The sequence below is a fragment of the Haliotis rubra genome, unplaced genomic scaffold, assembly GCF_003918875.1.
Source record: "Haliotis rubra isolate DU_JTF1 unplaced genomic scaffold, ASM391887v1 Scf46, whole genome shotgun sequence".
Lineage (NCBI taxonomy): Eukaryota > Metazoa > Mollusca > Gastropoda > Lepetellida > Haliotidae > Haliotis > Haliotis rubra.
Window position 1 is genome coordinate 1,894,228 of NW_025767146.1, and position 24,928 is coordinate 1,919,155.

A 24,928-nucleotide genomic window follows, 5' to 3' on the forward strand; every position below is an offset into this window, starting at 1 on the left:
ATTTGACAGAGAGTAACAATTAGCTTGCTTTAGCCATAAGGTAGATATATAATGGGGTATGGGTGAACATGTGCGTGGGGTGGGGGTGGTTTGTAACCAGGAATGTTTGTGTCAGGACTTCTTTCCATAACTTTCTTTAACAACTAACAAATAGTGTTTTCCATCACATTTTGAACGGTGACATAATGAACAGGCCATCCTTACCTACAGTTCACAAGTATTTTCTAAGCTGTTTTTTAGATAACCTGAAGTTTTCTGGAAAAGAAGCAGTTAGCGCAAACTAATATAAATATCATGCCTTCATGATCCAAACAAGTTGATTTAAGTAACCTTATAATGAAGGTTTGTTTTGGATGAAATGTTTCAGGTGGAAGTAGCAGCCATTGATTTAACATCACAAATGAACCATCAGATCCTGAGTTTCCAGAATACTGTATATAAAGTGCCCTATTCTAAACTACCATACTTATACCACCACAGGTGCTTTCTTCAGCCAAATCTTCTACCAGTGATATTAGCATGCACAACATACAAACAAAGGAGGTAAAACCCAGGGTAATACGAAAGATAATACAGTTATCATGGAGAGGATTATGTTGGATATATAAAACCCCTAGTAGTAGTACATGTTCAAAGTAAAAAAACACAGATCAAATTTGAGCTTGATCCAGAACACAAAAAACAAAACACCAGCAGATAATTATGATTATTAATATTCAAAGAGGGATACTAATATAGATATCGCATCACTGGAATTGTCTCTTATCCAACTCAAGAACAGGATTTGGATAGCTGTGCGAACGACAAACAAGAAACCTAATGTTATTGACATGAGTTGCATGTCACACTCATCTGAGCTGTACGTTAAACAAACTGATATAACAAGAACGATAATCAGGAGAAAGATTCAAACCCATGAGCAAAGCTTCCTGGCAAACCTAAAGGACAAAACTCTTCACAGTAAGTCGCTCGTATCCACACAATTTCATATTTGATACCTATAAATAATGTACAATTTGTTTCCAAGAATAAAAGGGGTTCAATTTGGATTTTTCACTTCCAGTTCTGAAGAGGAGGATCAAGATTCTGTCCATACAACCAATAATAAGTAAATATGCATGAACAAAAGAAAACTTTACCTTTTGTGAGTATATAAACAGACAATGTTGCAAGAGTCACAAATGGTTTGATTCATAAAGAGTACATTTGATTTGTAGGCTCTTTTGAATCAGAAAATAGGAGAAACCATTGATTGATTTCACAAAGTTCAATGATCATGGCTGTATTATCACTGAAATAAGTGATCCTGCATGTGTCAACAAAGCACTACTGACTTTTCAACAATATTTGAGTTGAAATAAAGATGGCAAATTGGACAGGTATTTCGAGGTTTTAACTTGCAACAGGTAGCCTATTACCTTGAAGCCAAAGATGCCTGAGACACATTCCTGACACAAAGAGAGGAATTGCAAGAATATGCTCTCATGGCTTCAAAATAAAACATACATCAGTTTCACTAAATATACCTAAAAAAGCACAACTGACAAGAAATATAAGTTCGCTGTCATCACACTGATGCTTAAAGGGGTAAAATAACAAGGACTTCAACTAAATTGAAATCATATTTGCAACACAAAAATGAAAACAATTATCACAAACAAAGACATCAGCATATTTGTAACAATAACGCATTTAAGCACCAAACAAGATTTCTTGTAACAAGAAAATCAAATATAAAAAATAGTGACATGTCATCTTGTCTTCCAAGTATATATTCTGGTTAATTAAAGACAAAATTAATGGTATGCAGACAAAACCAAAACAAGAATGATGAGATCAACTATGAACTACCCAAAGGAGAAGCATTCCCACTTTTTTCTGAGGGTATAGATAGCAAATGAAGCCAAATCTTCGGTGCAGGTGAGCTACCAATCTGTGCACACTGTGACTAAACACCAGCTAGCTGTTAGGGTACACAATATGAGATTAACATCATTGAAATTGAGAGAGGTGATGAGTAATATAAAAAAAAGGAAGAAATCACTGACCTCAATTCTATATTTGGATTAATATGTAAAATATACACCTTGTTTATATATTTACCCATTCGTATGCAACCTGTCACTCGACTCAACCACAGACTCAGACCATGTGTTATGCAACTCATCTATCATCATGACCTCACCTTAGACCATGTAGGCATGCAACTCTCATCTGGCAGACAACTTACATGCCAACAAGGGCTCACCTAAGACCATCTGGCACACAGCTCTCATGCCAACATGACCTCACCTTAGACCATGTGGCATGCAACTCTCATCTGGCACACAACTTACATGCCAACATGGGCTCACCTTAGACAATCTGGCACACAGATCTCATGCCAACATGGGCTCACCTTAGACTATCTGGCACACACTCACATGCCAACATGGCTTCACCACAGACCATCTGGCACACAGCTCTCATGCCAACATGGGCTCACCTTAGACTATCTGGCACACACTCACATGCCAACATGGCTTCACCATAGACCATCTGGCACACAGCTCTCATGCCAACATGACCTCACATTAGACCATGTGGCGCGCAACTCACATGCCAACATGGCTTCACCATAGACACACATGCCACACCTAGTCTTATCCTCTGTCAGTACACAACCATATGTCCCTGAGAAAGTTATCAGTACATATTGCTGAGAACCCACTCCACATATGTAGCACCTGACAGGTGCACTTGTCTGGCACTAGTACCCAACACAAAGGTGTATTAAGCTACTGGGTGAACTACAGATATCCCACAACGCTTACACTACAGACTCGATCTCCACCACAACACAGCTGGGCTCCTGTATCTGTACCCGCCTTCCACTCGAGGTTGCCTTCACGACTATATCCCGGTTATAGTGACGCATCCGTTTCCACTTTCTCAACCGCTTCAGACACTTGATAACGAGCAACATTGCACCGGCTATGATTATGAAGGCACCAGCAGCATAGAATGTGGCATCATAGCTCTTCGTTTCATCATACATCCAACCTGTGGGAGACAACAGAAGCCATCATGTCCAAATCTCTCTCTGCTTGTCTGTAACGATGTAGTTCTGACCAATCATATACTGACCATACAATATTCTCTAGGGTAGTGGGATTTTATGGAAAATATGTCATAGAAAATGTGTGCACAAAAAAGGAAATTGTCTGCTACAAATATACATTGTCAAATGTCTTTTGATTTTTTTAGGCTAATTGTTTAATACATCTAGTTTTTCAATTGTAGCTGCAACATACTGAGCTCCAATACAAAATCCCAAAAGGTATAACAAAAGGTAAAGATTTCATTAATTTTAATAACAGTGATTAGTAATGCAGCAGATATTGTTTCCAATATGGGTGCCTTTTGTGATTCTTAGTGGAACAAGCATGTGGTGTTTCAGCCTTGTTGGTACAGTGGGGTTCTGAGAAGATGTTTATGGAAGCTGATGCCTTGACAATGAAAGGATATGACATAAGACCAATTGACTTTCAGTAAAGTGAGCTAGAATATATTCACATTTAAGTCTCCAACATTTTCATCTAAAATATAAATGTTCAAACATACAGAGGTAAGTAATTAACAGCATAGAGTTCAGAAAAAAAATCCAATTGTGATTATAATGTCTCACTTACCAGCAACAGGGGGCCCAATTAGATTGGCAATTCCCTGAATCATCATCAGCAGTCCACAGGCGTTGGTCAGTTTGTCTATCCCCAGGAACTCCACCAGCATGACAGTGGTCAGGGCATAGTTAGAGCCGATGAAGAAGCCAAAGCTGCCTGCTAGGGTGCACATGTACCAGTAGGAGTGCAACAGTGGCACCATCAACACACTCACCCCGGACAGGATGCAGGACACAGCATACAGCAAGTTGAGGCTGATGTCCTTGTCACCCAGGTAGCCATACAGTACCTGGCCAAATGTGTTTACTATGCCAATCACGGAGATTATCAGTGAAGCCCTCTCCTCTGAAACACCCAGCTCTGTTGCCCTATCAGCCATGAAAACATATGGTACATCATACCAGAAGTAGAGAATAAAGTTGGAGATTGCAAATACTAAGAACAAAGGATTTCCGAGAATCTTCACATCAAACATTGTTTTCATCACCCTCTTCACTTGTTTTGATAAGCGGAGAATTTTGCAAAGAGGACATATGTCAAATATATCATCCTCATCATCATCTTCATCATCCTCAAATGAACTTATGTACAACTCTGGGCAACTGCTTGATCTGTAGTGTGTGCCTGACAATTTAAGGAGGTTTCCCCGATAGAAAATGTCCTTCCTATACAGGGGAAGGTACTGTACCATCTTGCTGGGTTTCACTGGTGTCTTACGTTGCCACACTCCATGTCCACGATGAGGATGCTGTTTGTGGCGATTTTGAGGAGTATCATTGCTTGTATTAGACACACCATTGGTGAGTTTATTTCCCTGAGGTTCTTGTGTCATAAACACAATCTGATCATCACTGGTAACAGTCAATAATTCTGCAGTCTTTACCTGCGCATCAGTTACTGTGAAATTCAGACTATGGAAGAATCTTTGAAGGGTTACTTCGATGTTTGAACCATTTTTACGAAATTTGGCAAGAACCTCTTGTGGAATTTCGGTCTTTTGGTCTGAATTGACATATGTAGGGAGCTGCACTTGAGAATGACTAATTTGTTCAAGTTCGAATTGGTTGTCTTTGTTGTCTTCATCAGAGCTGTCTGAGTGACTTACTTCACTGCTATAGCGGCTACGTCCTCGTGAGGGCAGGCTTTGGCGCGAAATGGTTCGGGATAATTTGTCGAACTGTTCCAGTGCCCTCCTTCTCCTTTCTGCTCTTGTAAACTTAAGTGGTCGAAACAAAGCTCCACAAACAACTATATTCAAGAGCACACCTCCCAGAATAAGCACAGTGCCTCTCCACCCATATTTATCAATCAGAAATTCCGTCAACGGTGCAAATATAAACGTTCCTATTCCTGACCCACACACTGCAAGTCCTGTTGCAAGAGCTCTCTTTTGTTCAAAGTAAAAAGCCACTATGACTACCGAAGTGACATAGCACAACGACATTCCTCCTCCTGCAACCAATCCGAATGTTACGCACAGCATCTCTATCGAGTTTCCGAAAGAACTGAGAATGAATCCGGCAGAGGAGACAAATCCCGCAACTATTGTCATTTTCCGACATCCAAATTTGGTCACCAGAGCACTGGCTAGAGGTCCACAAACCAGTGGTACACCCACAAACAGAGAGCCAACCCATGACGTTTTACTTTTGCTCTCACCAAAATGGTCTAAAAGTTCTGTGTACAAGACTCCAAAGGAAAATGCACATCCATCACAAACAGCGGAGACTACGAAAGCCCCCAGAACAACCACCCAGCCCCAACCACCATCTGGAGCATGTGGGAGACTTACCACGGAGCTGTCAGACGAGGAGGAGCTGTCAGAGTGCTCCGTGTTACAGCTCGTGCTGCTGTCAGCAGACTGGTGGCGGGACCGAGGCACAGATAAGTTCTTAGTCTCTGCCATATTAAAGAATTACTACTGAAGAACTCGGCAGCATAGATTGAGAAGAGGGTGGAGAGGCATAGTTTAGTCATTGGCCTGCTGAGGTGCAAAATGCTTTTAAGTGTTGAGGTCTTGGTGCTCCTGGAAGGTTTCTTTCCACAGTGACTTGCCATACAGATACACCAATCCAGGAAAACCCTGCAAGCCAACAGGAATATTCATTACTTAGCAATTTTGGATAAAATAAACTCATAAAATAGACAGAAGAAGAGAAAATATACTGTGTTACATACTCTCTAGTTTTGCACTACACAGATAAATATGCAGAAAGGAATAGATGTGATATTCTTACAACTGAAAATTATGTCAGCTTCATCTTGATAATGCGAAAAATATATAACATGTAGCTAAATGTGGCGGTCTGTAAATAATCAAGTCTATACCAGAAAATCCAGTGATCAACAGCATGAACATCGATCTAGGCAATTGGGATAGGATGACATGTGTCAATTAAGTCAGCAATCCTGCTAGTCGTGTCTTACAACAAGCATGGGTTACTGAAGATAATTCTAACCTGGGTTTCCCTGTCATAAAAGGGACATCCTCCCTGGGAAATGTCACAAGCTTGTGGGTGTTGTCAACAAGTCATCTTTAGAAAGATGCTTCCTGTAACATCCCAACAATACACAACGCCCAATCCCTTCCTTCCTTCAGCTATTGTAATGTATATATGATATTTATTCCTGGTTATGGCCTGACTCTACATCTGTGACAAAACATGCTGGTCAGGAACAGATATCCAGAGAACCAATCTCAACCAACTGGAGTGTATTACGTCAACTTTCACCATATATAGGTTTTGAGACTGAAATACAGCTACTGATACCTGAGAGACAACAGTAATATCTGGCCCAAAATTACATTTTTTTTCTGTTGGGCAAAAAAATTGTATATGACGCTGTACCCGTGTCCAGTTGACGTTCTAATGTTAAATATGTTGCTTATTCAAAACAAGAGTCATCAGAAGATGACATATCCCCCCGGACCCCACATCGTTGAAAGAACAAATCATCTGACAGTTATATCATCTGAGTTATGTCCCGGAAACAAAGCCCACCCCTCCCTTTTGAGACTAAGTCCGAATCGTTTCCATGGAAACCGAGAAAATAATAATCACAAAAGTCTGCAAATAGCAAAAGGCACCACTTTGGGATCTGCCTCACATATCTGCCAAGTTTTGCTGAAAGATATTAAGAAGTTTATATAAATAATAATAATAAGTGCATTTATATTGCGTTATTTTCCATCCGTTGCAGTTGCTCAAAGCGCAGGTATCAAGGATAGTCTGACTGACTGACTGAGTTTGGTTTTACGCCGCTTTTAGCAATATTCCAGCAACATCACGGCGGGGGACACCAGAAATGGGCTTAACACATTGTACCCATGTGGGGATTTGAACCCGGGTCTTCGGCATGACGAGCCAACGCTTTAACCATTAGGCTACCCCACCGCCCCATCCAAGGATAGTACTTGGAGAAGAGATGGGTTTTAAGTTTGGACTTGAAGACAGGTAAAGATGGGGAGGTTTTGATATCAAAAGGAAGACAGTTCCAGAGAATGAGAATGTTTTCCAGTTGTGCTCCGGAAACGAAGCCCTCCCTTCCCTTTTGGGACTAAGTTCGATTTGTTTCCATGGAAACCGGGAAAAATAAAAATGCCAAAAATCTGGAAATAGCAAAAGGCACCATTTAAGGTTCTGTTTGATATATCTACCAAGTTTTGTTGAAAAATATTTAACGGTTCTTGAGTTGTCCTCCGGAAACGAAACCCACCCCTCCCTTTTGGGACTAAGTTCTATTTGTTTCCATGGAAACCAGGAAAAACAAGAAGACAAAGTCATCAATATCCCCCGCAATGGTAAAATACTCTCCATGATTATGTCTACGAGTTATGATTATGTCAAATACTTAGGTGTGTATATAGAAAAGTGGAAGGAGAGTATTGAAAGGTTTTTAAAGTTCTGCTCCAGAAAATAGCACTATCACCAATGTCAGTCAAAGTGAAACTTGTTGCCATGGAAAAGCCAAAATATTTTATTCAGAATTCCAAAACTACCAAAAGGCACCAGTACACCACCAGATATATGTATGTGCCAAGTTTGGTGAAGTCGAAACATTGAACGGTTTTAGAGTTCTGCTCCGGAAAAAAGCACTACCACCAATTTCAGTCTTAGTCAAACTTGTTGCCATGGAAAAGCCAAAAATATTTTATTCAGAATTCCAAAACTACCAAAAGGCACCAGTACACCGCCAGACCAATCTATGTGCCAAGTTTGGTGAAGAAATAGTGAACGGTTTTAGAGTTCTGCTCCGGAAAAGAGCACTACCACCAATTTCAGTCTAAGTCGAAATTGTTGCCATGGAAACGCCAAAAATATTTTATTCAGAATTCCAAAACTACCAAAAGGCACCAGTACACCGCCAGACCAATCTATGTGCCACGTTTGGTGAAGAAATAGTGAACGGTTTAAGAGTTCTGCTCCGGAAAATAGCAATATCACCAATGTCAGTCAAAGTGAAACTTGTTGCCATGGAAACGCCAAAATATTTTATTCAGAATTCCAAAACTACCAAAAGGCACCAGTACACCACCAGATATATGTATGTGCCAAGTTTGGTGAAGTCGAAACATTGAACGGTTTTAGAGTTCTGCTCCGGAGTCCATTTTAATACCCCCGCAAAACGCGTTGCGGGGGATAATAAAAATGCCAAAAATCTGCAAATAGCAAAAGGCACCACTTAAGGTTCTGTTTGATATATCTACCAAGTTTTGCTGAAAAATATTGAACGGTTCTTGAGTTGTGCTCCGGAAACGAAACCCACCTCTCCCTTTTGAGACTAAGTCCGAATCGTTTCCATGGAAACCGGGAAAAATAAAAATGCCAAAAATCTGCAAATAGCAAAAGGCACCACTTAAGGTTCTGTTTGATATATCTACCAAGTCTTGTTGAAAAATATTGAACGGTTTTTTAGTTACGCTCCGGAAACAAAGCCTACTCCTCTTTAAGACTAAGTCCAAAACGTTTCCATGGAAACCGCGAAAATTAAAAATGACAATAATCTGTAAATAGCAAAAGGCACCACCTTAGGTTATGTTTGACATATCTACCAATTTTTGTTGAAAAATATCAAATGGTCTTTGAGTTATGCTGCGTAACAAAATGATTATGGACGGACGGATGGACGGACGAGGCGACGACTATATCCCCCCGCATTACATGCCGTGGGGATAAAAATCAACAAGAAAATCAGCCAGTAGAGTGGAAAAAGTATCAGGGCAAGTGATTTTACATGTGCCACTGTACCAGAGTACACTAACAATGTTAAAGTTATTCCACCCCTGATTAGGGTAGATATTTGAAAGGGTGATGAGTTCTGAGATTCATAAATATAGAGGCTTCTGTAATGAAATGTACTCTCTCCCTGGAGAACTGGCAATATGACAAATTAGTTATCATACAGTGGAATCTCTGATTGTTTCTTATGTGGCTCTTGCCAGACGCCTTCCCCTGCCATGCTTACTGCAGTCTGCACGGCATAAGCATTGATGAAATCATTTATACAGCAAATATACATAAGTGACTTGAAGAAATAGATTTGGGAAGTCATAAGTAGTCTAAAAATCTTCAAAACCTTGTATGTAGGAAACTACCGAGAGTTAATGAGCAGAGTTGTCATCACATGACCTGAAGTCACAGTCACGGAGACTTGACCTGCACACTTTCTCTGTATAGTGTTTGGCAAATTTACTTGTTGTTTGCCAGAGAATAACATAGATGTAAACATTGAATTTTCGATCAGTGACCTTGCACATATTAAATGATATCAATATCAGCCTTTGAAATAGTCAAAACAACAACAGTAGGGAAACTGAGGCAGCTGGAATGAACACGATCAATTACATGTCAACACAGAGAGATTGGGGAATACAATCTGGTATTTAACACTATCCTGACATGTCTAAAATATGCACACCTATCTAATAACAATAAAATTCAAACAAATTGTGTAAAAGGTGTCTGGCGTAGATTGAGTGTCACTATTGTCAAAGCACTGACCAGTGTTTTGTGACATGCCCAAATAACTGTTATTGGGCTAATTTCTTCCGCAATGATAAAGGTTATCTATTGAATGTAATGTGTAGTGAAGATTGGTGGGGTAAATACTGATACTTATACAGCTGTATATGTACTTTACTGAGCAATATAAGGATATCAGTGGCTGGCATTTAGCATAGTACTGCACTCCACTAGTCTGGGTTCATCTCAGGCAAATTCTCCACACAATGATTGTTCTTCAATAGTTACTAGACATACATTCACATAGCAGTATACCGCACATTACCCCAGTGAAATATCTCCTGGAGTGAGCAATCATGGAACATGCCTGTGTGGAGTGATAACATTAACTGTTAAAATAGTTGTAGTCAGCTGAGTATCTAACTGATATAAATCTACCTGTACCAAGTGGACATCTCTGAGTTAATTAACATAGTAATTATATATTTCCCATCATTACATATGTCACTAAAGCATCATTTATGCCATTAAAATGTTCTCCGATCCATTTCATCACATATATCTCAATCAACATTTTAAAGCTGCATAGGGGCGGTGGGGTAGCATAGTGGTTAAAGCGTTGGCTCGTCACGCCGAAGACCCGGGTTCGATTCCCCACATGGGTACAATGTGTTAAGCCCATTTCTGGTGTCCCCCGCCGTGATATTGCTGGAATATTGCTAAAAGCGGCGTAAAACTAAACTCAGTCAGTCAGTAAAGCTGCATATGATAGCATGAAGAATGTACCTGTTCCAGGTCATTTTGTCGTTCTTGAAATACCACAAGTGTTACAACCAATATTGTCATTATGTTTATAAATGGCCCGATTTGTAATAGCCATCAGTTTTAGCTTCACAGTGATTTTAGCATAGTTATCCAGCAATATTACATATCATGGCGGACCTCAGAAATTGGTTTCCATTGTGCCAATGTGGGAATTGAACCCACTGGTCTTCGGCATGACGAACAATGTTTTCTTGTGTAAGTAGAACTTGTATTGAATGCAATACAGACAACCACTACATGTTGATTTCCAAATCACGACCTGTATGTTGAGATGATGCAGTTCCAATCCCCCCTTTTGAAAATGACTAAAGACCACACTGAAGTTAATGTTTTGCACTGGCAGAGTCAAAAGGGGTGGGTGGGTGTTCGAAAAAAACACACACCCCACCCCCCAGAAAATTCCTGGATCCGCCTATGAGGTCTGTGTGACTCGTGAATGATAAATTTGTAAAGTGACATTTGCAAGCTATATGGAGATGAATACATGCAAAACATCTGTGTCCACCCCTCAACCTTTAACACTATAGTCCATTCAGCTTAAACAATGCTGCACAGCCTACTACACTATCCAGATTCGCTACATGCATGATCAGATGAAGTCTATTCATTGGAGATGTTGTTTACAAGAGTCATGCAAAGAGTCAGATCTAATCTTTCATTCCTTTGACATCAAACAGCAGGCCCATGTATTATATACCCTACAAACATACCAGCTTTGGTAGGTAGAATAAATATGTCCCTGCATACAGGGACAATTGTTTGCATTCTTTGGCCTGATATTGTGTCATGGACAAGTTAGTCATCCCATACCACGACTGAAAGATCTGCATGACATTTAATCAAAACCAGTCTATCCAGCTTTATTCCATGACCACATAAGCATAAAATTAGAACATGTTGAAAATATTAATGTATGTTCAACACAGAGATATTTCGTGTAATGAAAGAATTCATGGACTTTACTAGTCTAACATGCTGGATATGTAGGACAGGTTTTGACCAGACAATCCAGTGATATGATATTATGATCAATGATCCACTACAATCAGTCTCAACAAGCTAAGTACCAACACTAACTAAATGATCCGTAAATTACCTCTTTTTGCCACAGATTTTCTGGGGGACACATAATATTCTAATTCTATTTCTGTACATAAAATATGTAACAATGCTACTCTGGTTTCAATTTTCACAAAACTCTACTATCTCTAATCAATCCAAATAGATACAGATACAAAAGCTGATTCTCACAGTATATTTTTATTGTGCTTATTAGTGGGAACTGATGTAAAACAAATCCCTTGCTATCAACAATGTTGTAACTTTGTAAGCCTCTCTGGGAATGCAGACAGCATGTACAGTCAGTTGACTATGGCTATTACCAGGACATATGCACACAAGACATAAATCAGGATTACTTCCTGAATTCACCAACTGTTATGGAACTGCTTGTCATTATGATATACACTAGCCTGGCTTTTTAGTTTCTGTTGTGTTTAATGCTACACTCAGTGATATTTTATCTGTTTGGCCTGTAAAATTCAAAATCAAGTTTGGACCAGACTTGCCAGTGATTGATCTATGGCTTTCAGGCTGGTGCAGTATCACGACATGCAATCATCTGAGTCTGACCAGAACATCCACTTAGTTTCATGGTTAATCTGCATGGGTTGTTCGGGAAATATTGTCTATGTTTCGTGACCTCCACTCAGGGTGGACCTCCACTTATGATCGTATGAAAACTAATGTTTAGGTCAGGCCAATTTTATTTCTTGTTTTATGGATCCAAAGGTCATATTTTTTCAAGAATAAGAAAAAAAATTAAAAAATTCCCCACTCAAAAAATAAAATTCTCATGTATTCATTGGCCAAAAATGTAAACTTACGAAAAAAATTATTTTGGATTGTTTTTTTGACCCCATATAAACTTTTGCAATTGCAAAAAACAAATTACTATTTATAGAAGTGGTAGATGATAAGGCACATCACTACAAGAAACAGCTCTGAAGATACATTTTGATAGCAGCCAACATAAGTCATAATCAGAAGTTTGTCAACACAAATGACATAGGTTATGCACAGGATTTTACAAAACCAGGTCAGTTGAAAATAATACAGCTTTGGACACTTGTGAAAATACCATCATCACCTGCTGTGACATGAACAATATTGAGTTAATGGTGTCACCTGGCACTAATAGATATAATCATCCATGTGTAATAAATGCTAGGATATTACACTTCTCCGATTCACAAGCATGAGCTAAACTCACACCTCAACTATGTATCCAGTAACAGTTCATGTACTGATTACATTGATCAGGATAATGGTTTACCATTGTTATGTCTTTGCATTGATTCACAGGAGGTTTGTGTTTTAGATATTACCCTTTAGTTATGTAATGGCATCCCTTCACTGAAATGTGAATGTGAAACCTCATTTCAACTTAAGAACATATTTGCATTGATTCCCAGGAAGTTTTTTGTAAATATTACTGCATGATAATGTAGTGGCCTCCTTTCACTGAAATATAAATGTCAATCCCTATTCTAATATGTTTAGCATTTCTGAACTTGTCCCACTTGACATTTTTGTTGGTTTGCATATATATAAATACACACATCTCCATAATAGAAGAATTAACTTCACAGCCTGCTTTGTGGCACAAGCTGCTGCCTGTGGCAGTGTCTCTATGCATTGGCTACCACATTCCGGTTGTAATATTATAGGACTGCACCAGGAAGTGTTTCTCAACACACAATCAACATGATCAAGGGTTTACAACATGTATGTACATGTAAAATGGATGAACATAACATCCAAGTCTCATTCAACCATAAAATAAAACAGACGTTGCAATCATTGAAATGAAACTGAAACCCGAATGGTACTTAGATTGAATATGTATGTTCTGAAAGGAATGCATGAATGTTGGAACACAGGAACAGATTTCCATATATCCAGACTGCACCAAATGTTGTAGGTCAAATATTGCTCCTGTAGGTAATTTTCATTGTCAGGTTGCACCAGTGTCGGTAACATTTTAAATTAGTCTTCTCCTATCATGTGTATCAGCAGAATCAATTACTGGACACAAAAATTTAAACAAATCTGTTTTCACGCTCATAAATCAGTTACCAAGATCATACGTTGTGTACACAATCTTGTGATATTTTATGGGGTCACTGTGTAATACTTCACTTGTAATGGTGGACCAGGTGATTTTGCCAAGTGGAAAAGAAATTATTTCTATGAAAGAAACTTGCCATTAATAAGCAACCATCTATCAATACATTCTTTCAGATATCGTGGTATGTGAACAGTTTTTTCAGAGACATTGAAATGGATCATGAATAACCCTTTCACCCCACTGTCTGTCTGCTGAGTGTGACTGAGCAATAGCTTTGTTGATAACATGGAGCAGCCAATATCTTAATAGTGCGCCTGGTTAACTTACTTGGCTGCACCTAGCCCATGTAGTGAAACAAAGTAGAAATCATACCCTGGGACAGACTAGAAGTTAGGGCCATATGATATTTGGCATGACAGCATGGTCATGGTCAACTATGATAGTATGAAAGAACTGGGTCGTCCATAACTTCTGTTAAGACATACACTAGCACTTGAATCACACATACTTTATGTTATATTTATTGCCTCAAAACGATCACTCTTGTACCTCTACATTCATACCTAGGCCCTTCAAATTAATTACTATAAGATCAAAGGACTCATAACTATACAGACCCAGTGAAATCCTTGCAAAACATTCTGATAATGCAGTGAAATGATACAAATGCCACGCTTCAAAAGAGTGATGAAATATTTGTTCATATCACTGCGTCTCAATTATTAATACAGGAGCAATCACGTATGGTGCATAGATATGTTATTATAATTGTTGTATGTATAACATAACTGATGTACAACATGCACCAGGACTTCAACTGTAAATGAATGTAAGAGGGGAAAGTAGTATTCTACTGTTAGGTATCTAGATGATCCAGGCATCATCACAGGACATAGGTCCCAGGGGATTTAACCTTTGGGAATAAATGTTACATTTAACAATGGTTGTGACTATTAGCATGTCTGACATATACTACAGGAGTGTACTGATTCACGGTGTGCTGTCAAACTGCTTAAATAGAGGATTGACAGCTGATGCACTGATACATATCATGCACAAACATAATCTATTATTATTTCTGAAAAATATATCAATTCAATTTCACTGTAAAGATGTTTTCAGTGTTATCACACCTACATAACATATTTATACACATTTTCAGAAGCTATCCAGCATAATAATCTTGTAGATGTGACACGCCATTTCACGACCGGCCTCATAATTCTCAAAGTATGTATCACATTGTGGCTTCCTGCATATTTACATGATCTCTAGAATTTTGGTAAATTAAATGAATGCATAGAAATGCATGAGCACATGACATTAACAATGTAATAATGCTGAGATAAAACTGCTTGTAAATAAGGACATGCACCATACCAGATATCAAATGAACTCTGAAGATCAAACAGCCGTAGCAGTGTGACCATCTACACTATTGTTTACACACGTGAAACAAGACCATATCAACATACATGATCATGCATTGGATGACAACAGGATCAGGTCATCTGCTCACAGAGCTCACACAACACACATTCAAAGCAATAAACTCTTACCCATAGATCTAAGGAACCACTGACTGTACCGCTCAGCAGAAACAGTACTTATTTACACTAATCAATCTTACCTTACACCTATTTCTAGAAAAGATAGAACATGCTGCAAAGTCGAGACTTGTTGATCATAAAAGTGTAAAAGAAACATTGGTGCAGGAAGGTGGGTGATTATCACTTCGAGGAGGCCTGCTGGCTGGTGGTTGTAGAGGGGAGGGGTGGGGGAAGGAGGAGCAGGCGATGCAGGGGAGCTGGCACACCACAGTGCAGCTGGTATTTCAGGCAAGTGATATCACACAAGACAGCGGAATCCTGTCAGCAGCCGCCAGTCACAACAAACAAGCTTTCAGTTGTCACCTTCAAAAGTATCATGCAGCAATAAGGAATATTCCTCTACCAGACATCTTCCTCCTCTTCTACTATCCATAACTGGAACTGTCACATCCCTGGGTTCGTCCTGCCAACCCGCACTAGTGATCACTGAATCTGGACCTTATCTTGTACAGTTGGCAGATCTTATACCTAGTAATCTGTATACGCCACTATGTTTTCATTCACCACAATCTTCCGACACTGTCACATGTTTCCCTGTAATAATCACAGCTCTTCAGTCAACATCAAGTAAAACAGAAACACCACAAACTCTTCTACTTGCTGGTTCGTAGACTCACTCAGTAACCGGCCCATAAGTACAAAGTGGAGTCCTGCCAAGTATTAATACCATCTTTGTTATTACTATCAGTTACATAACATCAACCTGCACTCAGAGTTCACGCTCAGCTGTGTATGGAGACATTTCCCAAACCTCTCTGAAGACACCGCTTATCACGCAGACGCTCACTATCCTTCACAGGTACAAGGAGATCAGCAATGGCACAGCTCCAGATAAAAAGGAACAAGTCAGCTGCTATACCAATCCTCAGCCAACTTTAAAGCAATGCTGGTACACACAACTGTTACCCAATTCTTGCAATGTGATCATTAGGGGATAATTCAAGACTCAGATAATCTACATGGGCTCAGAGTCATTACTCCGACTGACAAACACCCAGGTTTACTAGACACAATGTTAGACAAATGCCAGTTAACAGAGCTATAAAGATTAACCAAAATATCAATGCAATGTAACATTCTGTGCCAACAAGTATCTTGAAGCAATGCATCTTAAGTAACACTACATGAGTACATAACAACTGGGATTCATCTCGACATCTTTTAAGGATAACATATAGATCTGGGTCAAGGTTAACATCAGCAATTTAGAAATTAAATTCACAAATCAGGTTATCAAAATTATTTCATAAACTATCACAGCATTTTAAGTTTAAGGAAACTTGTACATAGTGTGGTTCACTGTCAAAGAGTTTGGATGAGCGAACAGAAAAAAACATAATGCCCCGTTTTCCATAACTGCATTGAAAAGAAACCTAAAATCTAAAAAAAATCTCTAAACTTGACAAACAACAATTTCGAAACCATTGAAAAAAAATGCTATGCCATTGTGGTCTATTTGTGATAGTTCTGTAAAAGTCTGTGGGCAAATGGGGGCTAATGGGAAATTGTATACAAAATCTGGGCGCTTTTATTTTCTCTTGCACTGTCACAGACAGTTTAGTTTCTATACATGTTATTTACAGATTACTATTATACATAACACCTTTTTATGGATGACAACTTCTTTTTTTTCTTTGTCACAAAAGAAGTTCATAATCATATATATATATATACATATAAAGATGTGTCACACATTCATGTTCTTCCAACTTCTGAATACCTTACAAAGAGGATTATTATGTTGTTACTGTTAGTTGTTCAATTTTGGGTTTAGCCAAACCATTAAGTTAACAAATGTCTTAGAAAATTAGTCACAATAAATGTGTCTGTGTTAATTTAACATTCTGAATACCTACATTATAAGGGTTTATGGGTACTTGTATAGTACTTGTATTTGTCTACAGTTTTCCATGACACTTCAATCTTGGTATATTTATTTTACACATTCTCAAGTTGCTAGCTGTCCAATTTTATTTTCAACAAATCCCTCAATTCATAAAATATGTCTCAACAATGAGAGTCGGACAATGAACACAGTGTGTATGTGTGGAATGCTGCCTGGCCAGCAGCCCGGCTGTTACAGGAGACCTCAGCCAACAAAACAATTTATCTTCTTAATGTATCAGTGTTGATGTAGCATTCGGAATAACAATTGTTTTGTCACTGGACTTGAATTTGAATTAACAGTGTACTTAACTGGCGTTCTGAAACGCCAAAGGCAATTATGATTAAATTAGAATACAAAGCACATGCATTTATTTGGGGTTGTTTAAGCACATTGTTTGAATCATGTCATATGTGGTCCACTTTATATAAAAATTAAAATTAAAATTAAAATTAAAATTAAAATTAAAATTATAGTTGGTCAGTTTCAGTTTTCTTTAAACACTGAAATGCATGCCTATGGTAAAACAGTTTACAACAATTGTGAAAGGTGCCTTCATACTGGTTTGTTACAAGAATTAGCAAAGCAACCTTATGACCTGAATAAGCTACTGCACTCATTTACTCTGGAGCTACTGTGTCTATCCAATTCAGTACATAAAGGGTGTAATTGAAATTAAAACAGTGGAAATGTAAAACAGGGAATGAACTGAAACCAGTCTTGTTCATGTTGTTTTAAACATACCCGTGCTGATTAAATATTTTCAGAGAATTGTTGTCTTGTGCATTTAATTTGTTTGTCAACCAAATGAAGACATGCTACTGTGTTGCTGGTGTATTGAGACCTCACATCAAAGTTTGATTGTTTAAAGTATCAAAACATTGTTTGTTTGTAAACACTGAAAGCAGTACCCACTAAGGGCTGCAATGAATCATCATGGTGTGAATATGATACAACACGAATGTTGGGTAGCGAAAACAATAACAAATGAGCAGTTGATGAATTACTCATTACATTCAGTGAAACGATAACAAATGAAATTCATAGACCTGTATGACCATGTTCACAGAGTAAACTTATCATGACAATGACTCGTAAACCAACTGTCAAAATGAATTTAAGAGCAGTGACTTTTATCCTGCCTGGCTTGAATACATTCCATTTTGCATATCTTTTTTGATTAAAAAACACCCAATTTCAAGTAAAAACATTCCTTTTAAACAAAATCATGAAGATTCAGTTCCAGTGATCGCGAAATAACAAAATTAATTCATCCAAAGATATGGTTCGATTCATATGAGTGAATCATAACTGCCCAAGATTCGAGTACATATACCTACTTGACCTTTCACAGATACATTTTTTATCCATATATGACCCAAGATGATACTATTTATCCACTGGCTTTATCATGCCTGAGAAACCTACCCACTATATGATAAATGATTAGATGTGTATTGTTACAGGTCAATACAGTATTTTGTAAGAACTGTCATAAACTCTTGTACCACATTGTTGTCAGAAAGTTGATTTTCCAAAATGATAGCCATTTTGAAAATGGCTGCCATGACTCCCACTGTGTTATCTAAAAGCAAAATTTCAAAAACTAAAAAAGTAACTCTGTGTTGTGCTTCGTGATTCATGTTTAAGATTCATGTGACAAATATTGTATCTATCCAACCGTGCAGATATATCACAAAAGAGACCTAGTTTATACAATAAGGACCTGACAAAAAGACTGCCTCCATGTTTTTACCTACCCCATAAGTTGGGATTACAAGTATCTTGAAATGTCATGTAGGCTCCCCAGGAACAACCTGCATAGTGACACATGTAAGTGGTAGGTGTTCAAGAAAGTTTGCTCCTGTACTAGGATGACTGTTTTCATTTCCAAACTGTTTTCATGTGAGTCTGGTTAGGAACTAACTGATCATATGTGGATCACATCACTTGACAGTGGGGGTTTTACATCAAACACAAAGTCAGCATCTAATATGCATAAATTTATGGTTTGGATGCTAAAACATTTAAGCAGTGCCGTAAAGCACATACAAAACATAAGTTGACAAAGAAACTTTATCAATGGACTGAAAAGTCAGTCTCTTATTACACATTAAGTTTACTGATGTGAATGTTATTATTAAGTTATATCATGTCAAATCTAAGAATTTAATGTTTCAGATGTCACTTGTAGTGTGGCCACCAAACCAAGGTAAAACAACTGCCTTGAATAGCTTAAGGTTTCATAACAAAATATACAAATGTCTATCATCTCACATTTGACAAAATATTGACTAATATCTCAAAAATAGTTTAAAGCAACCTAAAAGTGAATGCCAGATATGTAAATCGACACAGGCTGCTGGATGAGCTTCATATTTACTTAAAATATGCAAAATAAACCACAACAACCCACCTAATTTTAAGCTGCTTGCATGCAAATACACGTAAAACATGAAAGTCGCATGGTAACAACACTGCATGATTTCACATCACACATGATACCATACACAGTAAAATGAACAACTATGATAAATATTAGATTTACCCTTTGATGCATCTATGGGTAACTAAACATCTCGAGTGACCTTCTACTGTTGCCAGTCCTGGTGTTCATATATAACGTTTAACACATTTTCTGTGTAGGTTAATACCCCAATGAACTCACACTCAGTGAGACTGAATTATTACATCTGCATCACATAAACTATCTTTTTTGCCAGGTTATAGAATACACAAGTGGTCACTGCAAAACCACATGGCCCTTTTATCATTTTGATACTGACTTCTCATGGTATCATTATTCGTGGCTACTAGAATTGAATAGTTATGGTGAGGTGAAATTGGGTTTAACGTCGTGCTTGAGAATATTTCACTCATATGACGACGTGCATGCGTGTGTATGCATGTGTATGTGCGGCTGCTTGTACTAGCCCAGACTGAAGCTGGTTTTATAGTGCTAGCCCACTGAGATACCATGCCGCAGTGAAGCATGAATAGCCCACTCAGACACAGTATACTGACTCCGAGCCGACCAGTCCTTGTTGTACCCATTAATGACGAGCGCGCCAGACAGGGACCAACAAGTACCATATTTTAACGTCTTTTGGTATGACGCGGTCGGGGATCGAACCCGCGACCTTCCACTCTCCGGGCGGACGCTCTAACCACTACACCACGGAGGCGGTCTGAATAGTTATATACAGTGTTCATTGTATATAATAACAGTGCTTTTGACTTGGGAACTAGGTTTGTTTTGTTATGTATGTTATTAACAAGTATAAGATTTATAAGCAGTGTAAATGTAATATAACATTGTATATCCAGGCCATACTGTAGTATGACTTGTGTCATGGGGTGCCAAGACCCTAATGCACTGCCATTTGGCTATATGCGCTGTGTAAATGTAATACATTGTTATCCAAACTGTTGCTTTGTCATGGTGCCAAGAAAAAATAGCGACATCACTGTTGCTTTAAATGTTTCATCTTATGCAACTACATCACATGTTTTCATTCCTTGATTTTCAACAAAGTATTCATGAAAAAATATTCATATTCATAACTATATATTTATAATCATAATGTTTTTGAGTCCAAACGTTTTTGTTGAAGCTGTAAAATATACGGCACTAACAGCCATCTAAGCAATATACTGACAAGCTGTAACTCTATTTCAATATATATTATTGTTTATCATACAATGGATAGTGTTCTCAGCAGGATAAAGCCAACGGATATTTTTGGTATCCGTTGGGGTCATATACAGATATCGATGCAAATTTAGAGAGGTCATATGCAAATTTCAGGGACTACTTTCACAGTGTAAACAAACATGGCGTCAAGGGTTGGCGGTCGTGTCCGGATTAACGGCCGTGGTTACGGTACTGTCAGGGCTTTGATCCCAGAAAATTCATGCCTGGTTTTGATAGATGGAGTCGATTACACTGACTGACTGACTGAGTTTGGTTTTACGCCGCTTTTAGCAATATTCCAGCAACATCACGGCGGGGGACACCAGAAATGGGCTTCACACATTGTACCCATGTGGGGATTCGAACCCGGGTCTTCGGCGTGACGAGTCAACGCTTTAACCATTAGGCTACCCCACGGCCCCGAGTCGATTACAAAGCGAAGATAGAAATTGATAGGCTTACGAAGATACCAACATCAGTTCCCCGACCGACTGTCAGTGTTAGCGAGAGAACGGTGCACAGTGTCACGCTAACATTAAAGCGTATTTGGTTGTTCAAAAGCTTAATTGAAGGTTTCTGAAGTTCCACGTGAGTTTGTTGTTATTTTTCAAACGTAAGCTAAGATTTGTTGACAACAATACATGCTTTAGCATAAAAGCTTACTGGGAACTAGATGACCGCTGAGTGATCAGGAGAAAATTATGTCACCGGGCTTGTGACGTAATGTATTACTCCGCACATATTTGTGACGTCAGAGACATTCCACGAAGTTTAGTTTCATGATTTGTGGCATTTGAAATCACATTTTTTTAAATTATAAAGCAAAAATGACATTGTATGATAAATAGGTTATCACACTCGTGTGTTTTGGGATGGTTAATATCCTGCATTAGGAATAAACACTATGTATTTAGCTCGGTAAGGCTCGCTAAATACAATGATTATTCCTAATGCAGGATATTAACCATCCCAAAACACACTCGCGTGATAACCTATATTTATGTGGATCACAACACTATAAATGCAATTATTATGCAGCAGATATTGGTATTATAAACAATGAAAAATGCAGGGGACCCCTAACAGTAACAATACCAAGGTGTGACATTGAATGTTTATTTACATATTCTTGAATGCATGGCGTCCGTGTAGTGTTCTTGGTAGAATTAAGTGACAAAATTAAGTTGATGGCTTGTGTTATGTACACACAGATAGCTATACACTAGCTATCAGCATGGTAGAGGTTGTTGTGCTGGTGACCCAGAGCTCCTAACTAAGGCACTGCTAGGTTAAGGGAGGGAACTTCCTGACTTTTGCCGCTGAACCAAGGCTTGTGTAACCTAGGTCACCTGAGAATGGTTGTTCTCAATTGTTCTCCATGATGCAGCAGCGACAGGCTTTAACCATGTCAAGATTTGAACTTGTGTCGTCAATTTGATGAGTGAACACTTTAACAACCATGCCACCCAATCACCCTTGTAATGCTAAGAAATCTATCATCCATCAAACATCATGATTTCTAAATGCAAATCATAGCATATAAGTTCATAAATTCATGGACTTTCAATATCATACAATGAAACGATGAAAGAAATAGTCAGCACTGAGTAAGTCATCGTGATCTTGTAAACTTATGCCCCTGTGAGTGATAAAAATGTGGGTTATATTAACATTAATTTTACTCCTTATCCTAGTCACGAAGTTTCCCCACCTCTGTCTGTGCAGTTAATGGACTGTTTTTACCTCACTTCGAACAATCAGACAATCCTAATATATTCACAAAATCAAGCAGTCAGCGTGTAAACTGCTATTTTCTGTCAAATATACACATGAAATATATCATAAAATCCAGTTCAAGAATTCATACAATCATCAAAGATGCAGCAAAATGCTTTGTTTTATCACACTATTTCACATGATCCAGTATAGAGGATAAAAGTGACTAAAATTCTTAAAGAGGGTGATAAAGTCGCGACTTATATTCAGTTTAATCAGAGAAGGAAAAAAAAAAGCAGTTGAGAAACGCACTATTTTATCGAAATATTATCTGCTTTGATTGGCGGATTGTTTTGGTCCCATTGTCTCTTCACAAAACAAACTGTTCTTACATTTTCAAACAATAACAAAACATACAAAGTGTGTATATCTGAGTTCTTACTGAAAGAATACTCATTTAGAACCACAATGTAAAACATAATATATATATGATGTGCTGATGGGGTTATGGATAGCAAATAGATTTCGCCGAGAAGCAATTTGGACGTCTGTCAAATAAATAACTCCATCTACCGATATGTTACACTACGCAACTAAATATTTGGCCTACAAAAACGCAAACATAAATTAACCTACCTCATATCCTTGCAGTATTTCTAGATAACATTAATCAGAAGTTTGCAACGGGGGGTGGTTCTTCGAACATTTTATTTCCTGCGAACAATCAACTATCAGATTTACACAACGAAGAGGACAGTCGCAGCTGATATGGAAGTGTTTCACGACCTTCACCTATGGCAGCGTCCCAATGACCTCCAACCTTTCCTTGATATAAAAGCTCCCTACAGCGTGGTGCAGAGGAGTTTGGAATTGTTGACCCATTTCGGCAGGAACGACGAACATATTGTCAACATATCCTGTGTATACTTTGTTTTACCTCAGCTTTGGCTATCAGTAAAACGATTTTTATTAGTGAAACACAATCGTTCTCTTTTCCAAAGGTACGATAACGCAACTACATAGGAATAATGCCTGGGAATAACTGGGTTGTTTACCTTTGTACATTTGTAGTAACTGGCTGTATTAGGCTCAGCAAAGGGAATAATTGGTGCCTTGTTTGCCACCGGTCATCGTTGTTACACGTTTCACGTGATTATTGATGCCATAACTCCATATACATACTCTAATGCGTAACACTTTGTGGGTAAGTATGTTGGCATGTGTAAGCCATGTGTAGGCCTCTTTTTTAAAACAACCACAAACATCGACGGGGACTTTGAAAACTGAACAGAATGGGCAAAGTTAGGTTACTCCTGGTAGGCCGCAACTGTAGGTAAAGTGTAGGTAACTGCAGGTAAACGTAGGTATATATCACAACTGTAGGTAAAGTGTAGGTATATATCACAACTGCAGGTAAAGTGTAGGTATATATCACAACTGCAGGTAAACGTAGGTATATATCACAACTGTAGGTAAAGTGTAGGTATATATCACAACTGCAGGTAAAGCGTAGGTATATATCACAACTGCAGGTAAACGTAGGTATATATCACAACTGCAGGTAAAGTGTAGGTATATATCACAACTGCAGGTAAAGTGTAGGTATATATCACAACTGCAGGTAAACGCAGGTATATATCACAACTGCAGGTAAAGTGTAGGTATATATCACAACTGTAGGTAAACGGTAGGTATATACCACAACTGCAGGTAAACTAGCATGTTGCAGGTGTACTGCACGTAATTAACGCCAATATTGTAGCACAAAAAACGTTAGGTCCGACTCTTGGTTGTCAAAAAATGTATATAAAACGTGCGGATACACAGAAGAGATTTGGTAAATAGATGAATAGACAGACCGATTGCATAACATGGCGCAACTTACAGTTTTACGATGGACAATAACTACCTGTCTATAAAGCAGTAAAAGTTAGATTCACGATCAGGTCACGACAAGCAAGATATATGGATGTCAACTTCTTTATTGTGAATAACACAACGTGTCGGAGTGTATGTATGTTTGTTCCTTCATCAGGTGCAAACATACACTCCGAAACGTCGTGTTATTCACAATGAAGAAACTGACATCCATATATCTTGCTTTTCTTATGCATTCCACTTCTAAATGCCCTTTAAAAAATTCATATCAGTTCGTCTAACCGTCGATTAGGTCAGGTCGCAAGTAAATACATTCGTGCAGTGTGTGGTCACTATTGCGGTGATAAAGTGCTGTATAGTAATACAGTTTATAGAGGCGTGAAAGTCTCGTGCTTTATAACGTGTACATGTCGACAGGACGACGAACAAACAAAACACACATTTATTACGAGACAATTGATTCTGTAAACAAGGGGTGAACAGTGAATTTATTGGCTGGGGAATTTGAGAAACGATCTATGAATTTCCCGTGGTCCATTCAAAGGTACATAATGTGAATAATACC

At 38.3% G+C, this 24,928-nt stretch overlaps 1 protein-coding gene across 5 annotated transcripts in view; it reads right to left on the reverse strand.

The window, feature by feature from the left end:
- LOC124290263 (monocarboxylate transporter 12-B-like) overlaps positions 1-23,278 on the reverse strand; it is a 38,088-nt gene extending 14,810 nt beyond the window's left edge. Inside the window, exons 1-4 of one of the 5 annotated variants that reach the window (XR_006901875.1) lie at positions 23,122-23,278; positions 3,672-5,745; positions 2,617-3,042; positions 497-2,567 (exon numbers count right to left, since the gene is read on the reverse strand). Coding sequence is in view for 1 of the 5 variants with exons in the window: in XM_046726987.1 (XP_046582943.1) it covers positions 2,810-3,042; positions 3,672-5,568 (2,130 nt within the window). In the remaining 4 variants the exon portion in view is untranslated. Of the gene's footprint in view, positions 1-496; positions 3,043-3,671; positions 5,746-23,121 lie in introns of those variants that run through there. The other 4 variants (XR_006901876.1, XR_006901874.1, XR_006901877.1 and 1 more) reach the window with 4 other exon arrangements.
- Between the last annotated feature and the right edge of the window lie 1,650 nt (positions 23,279-24,928).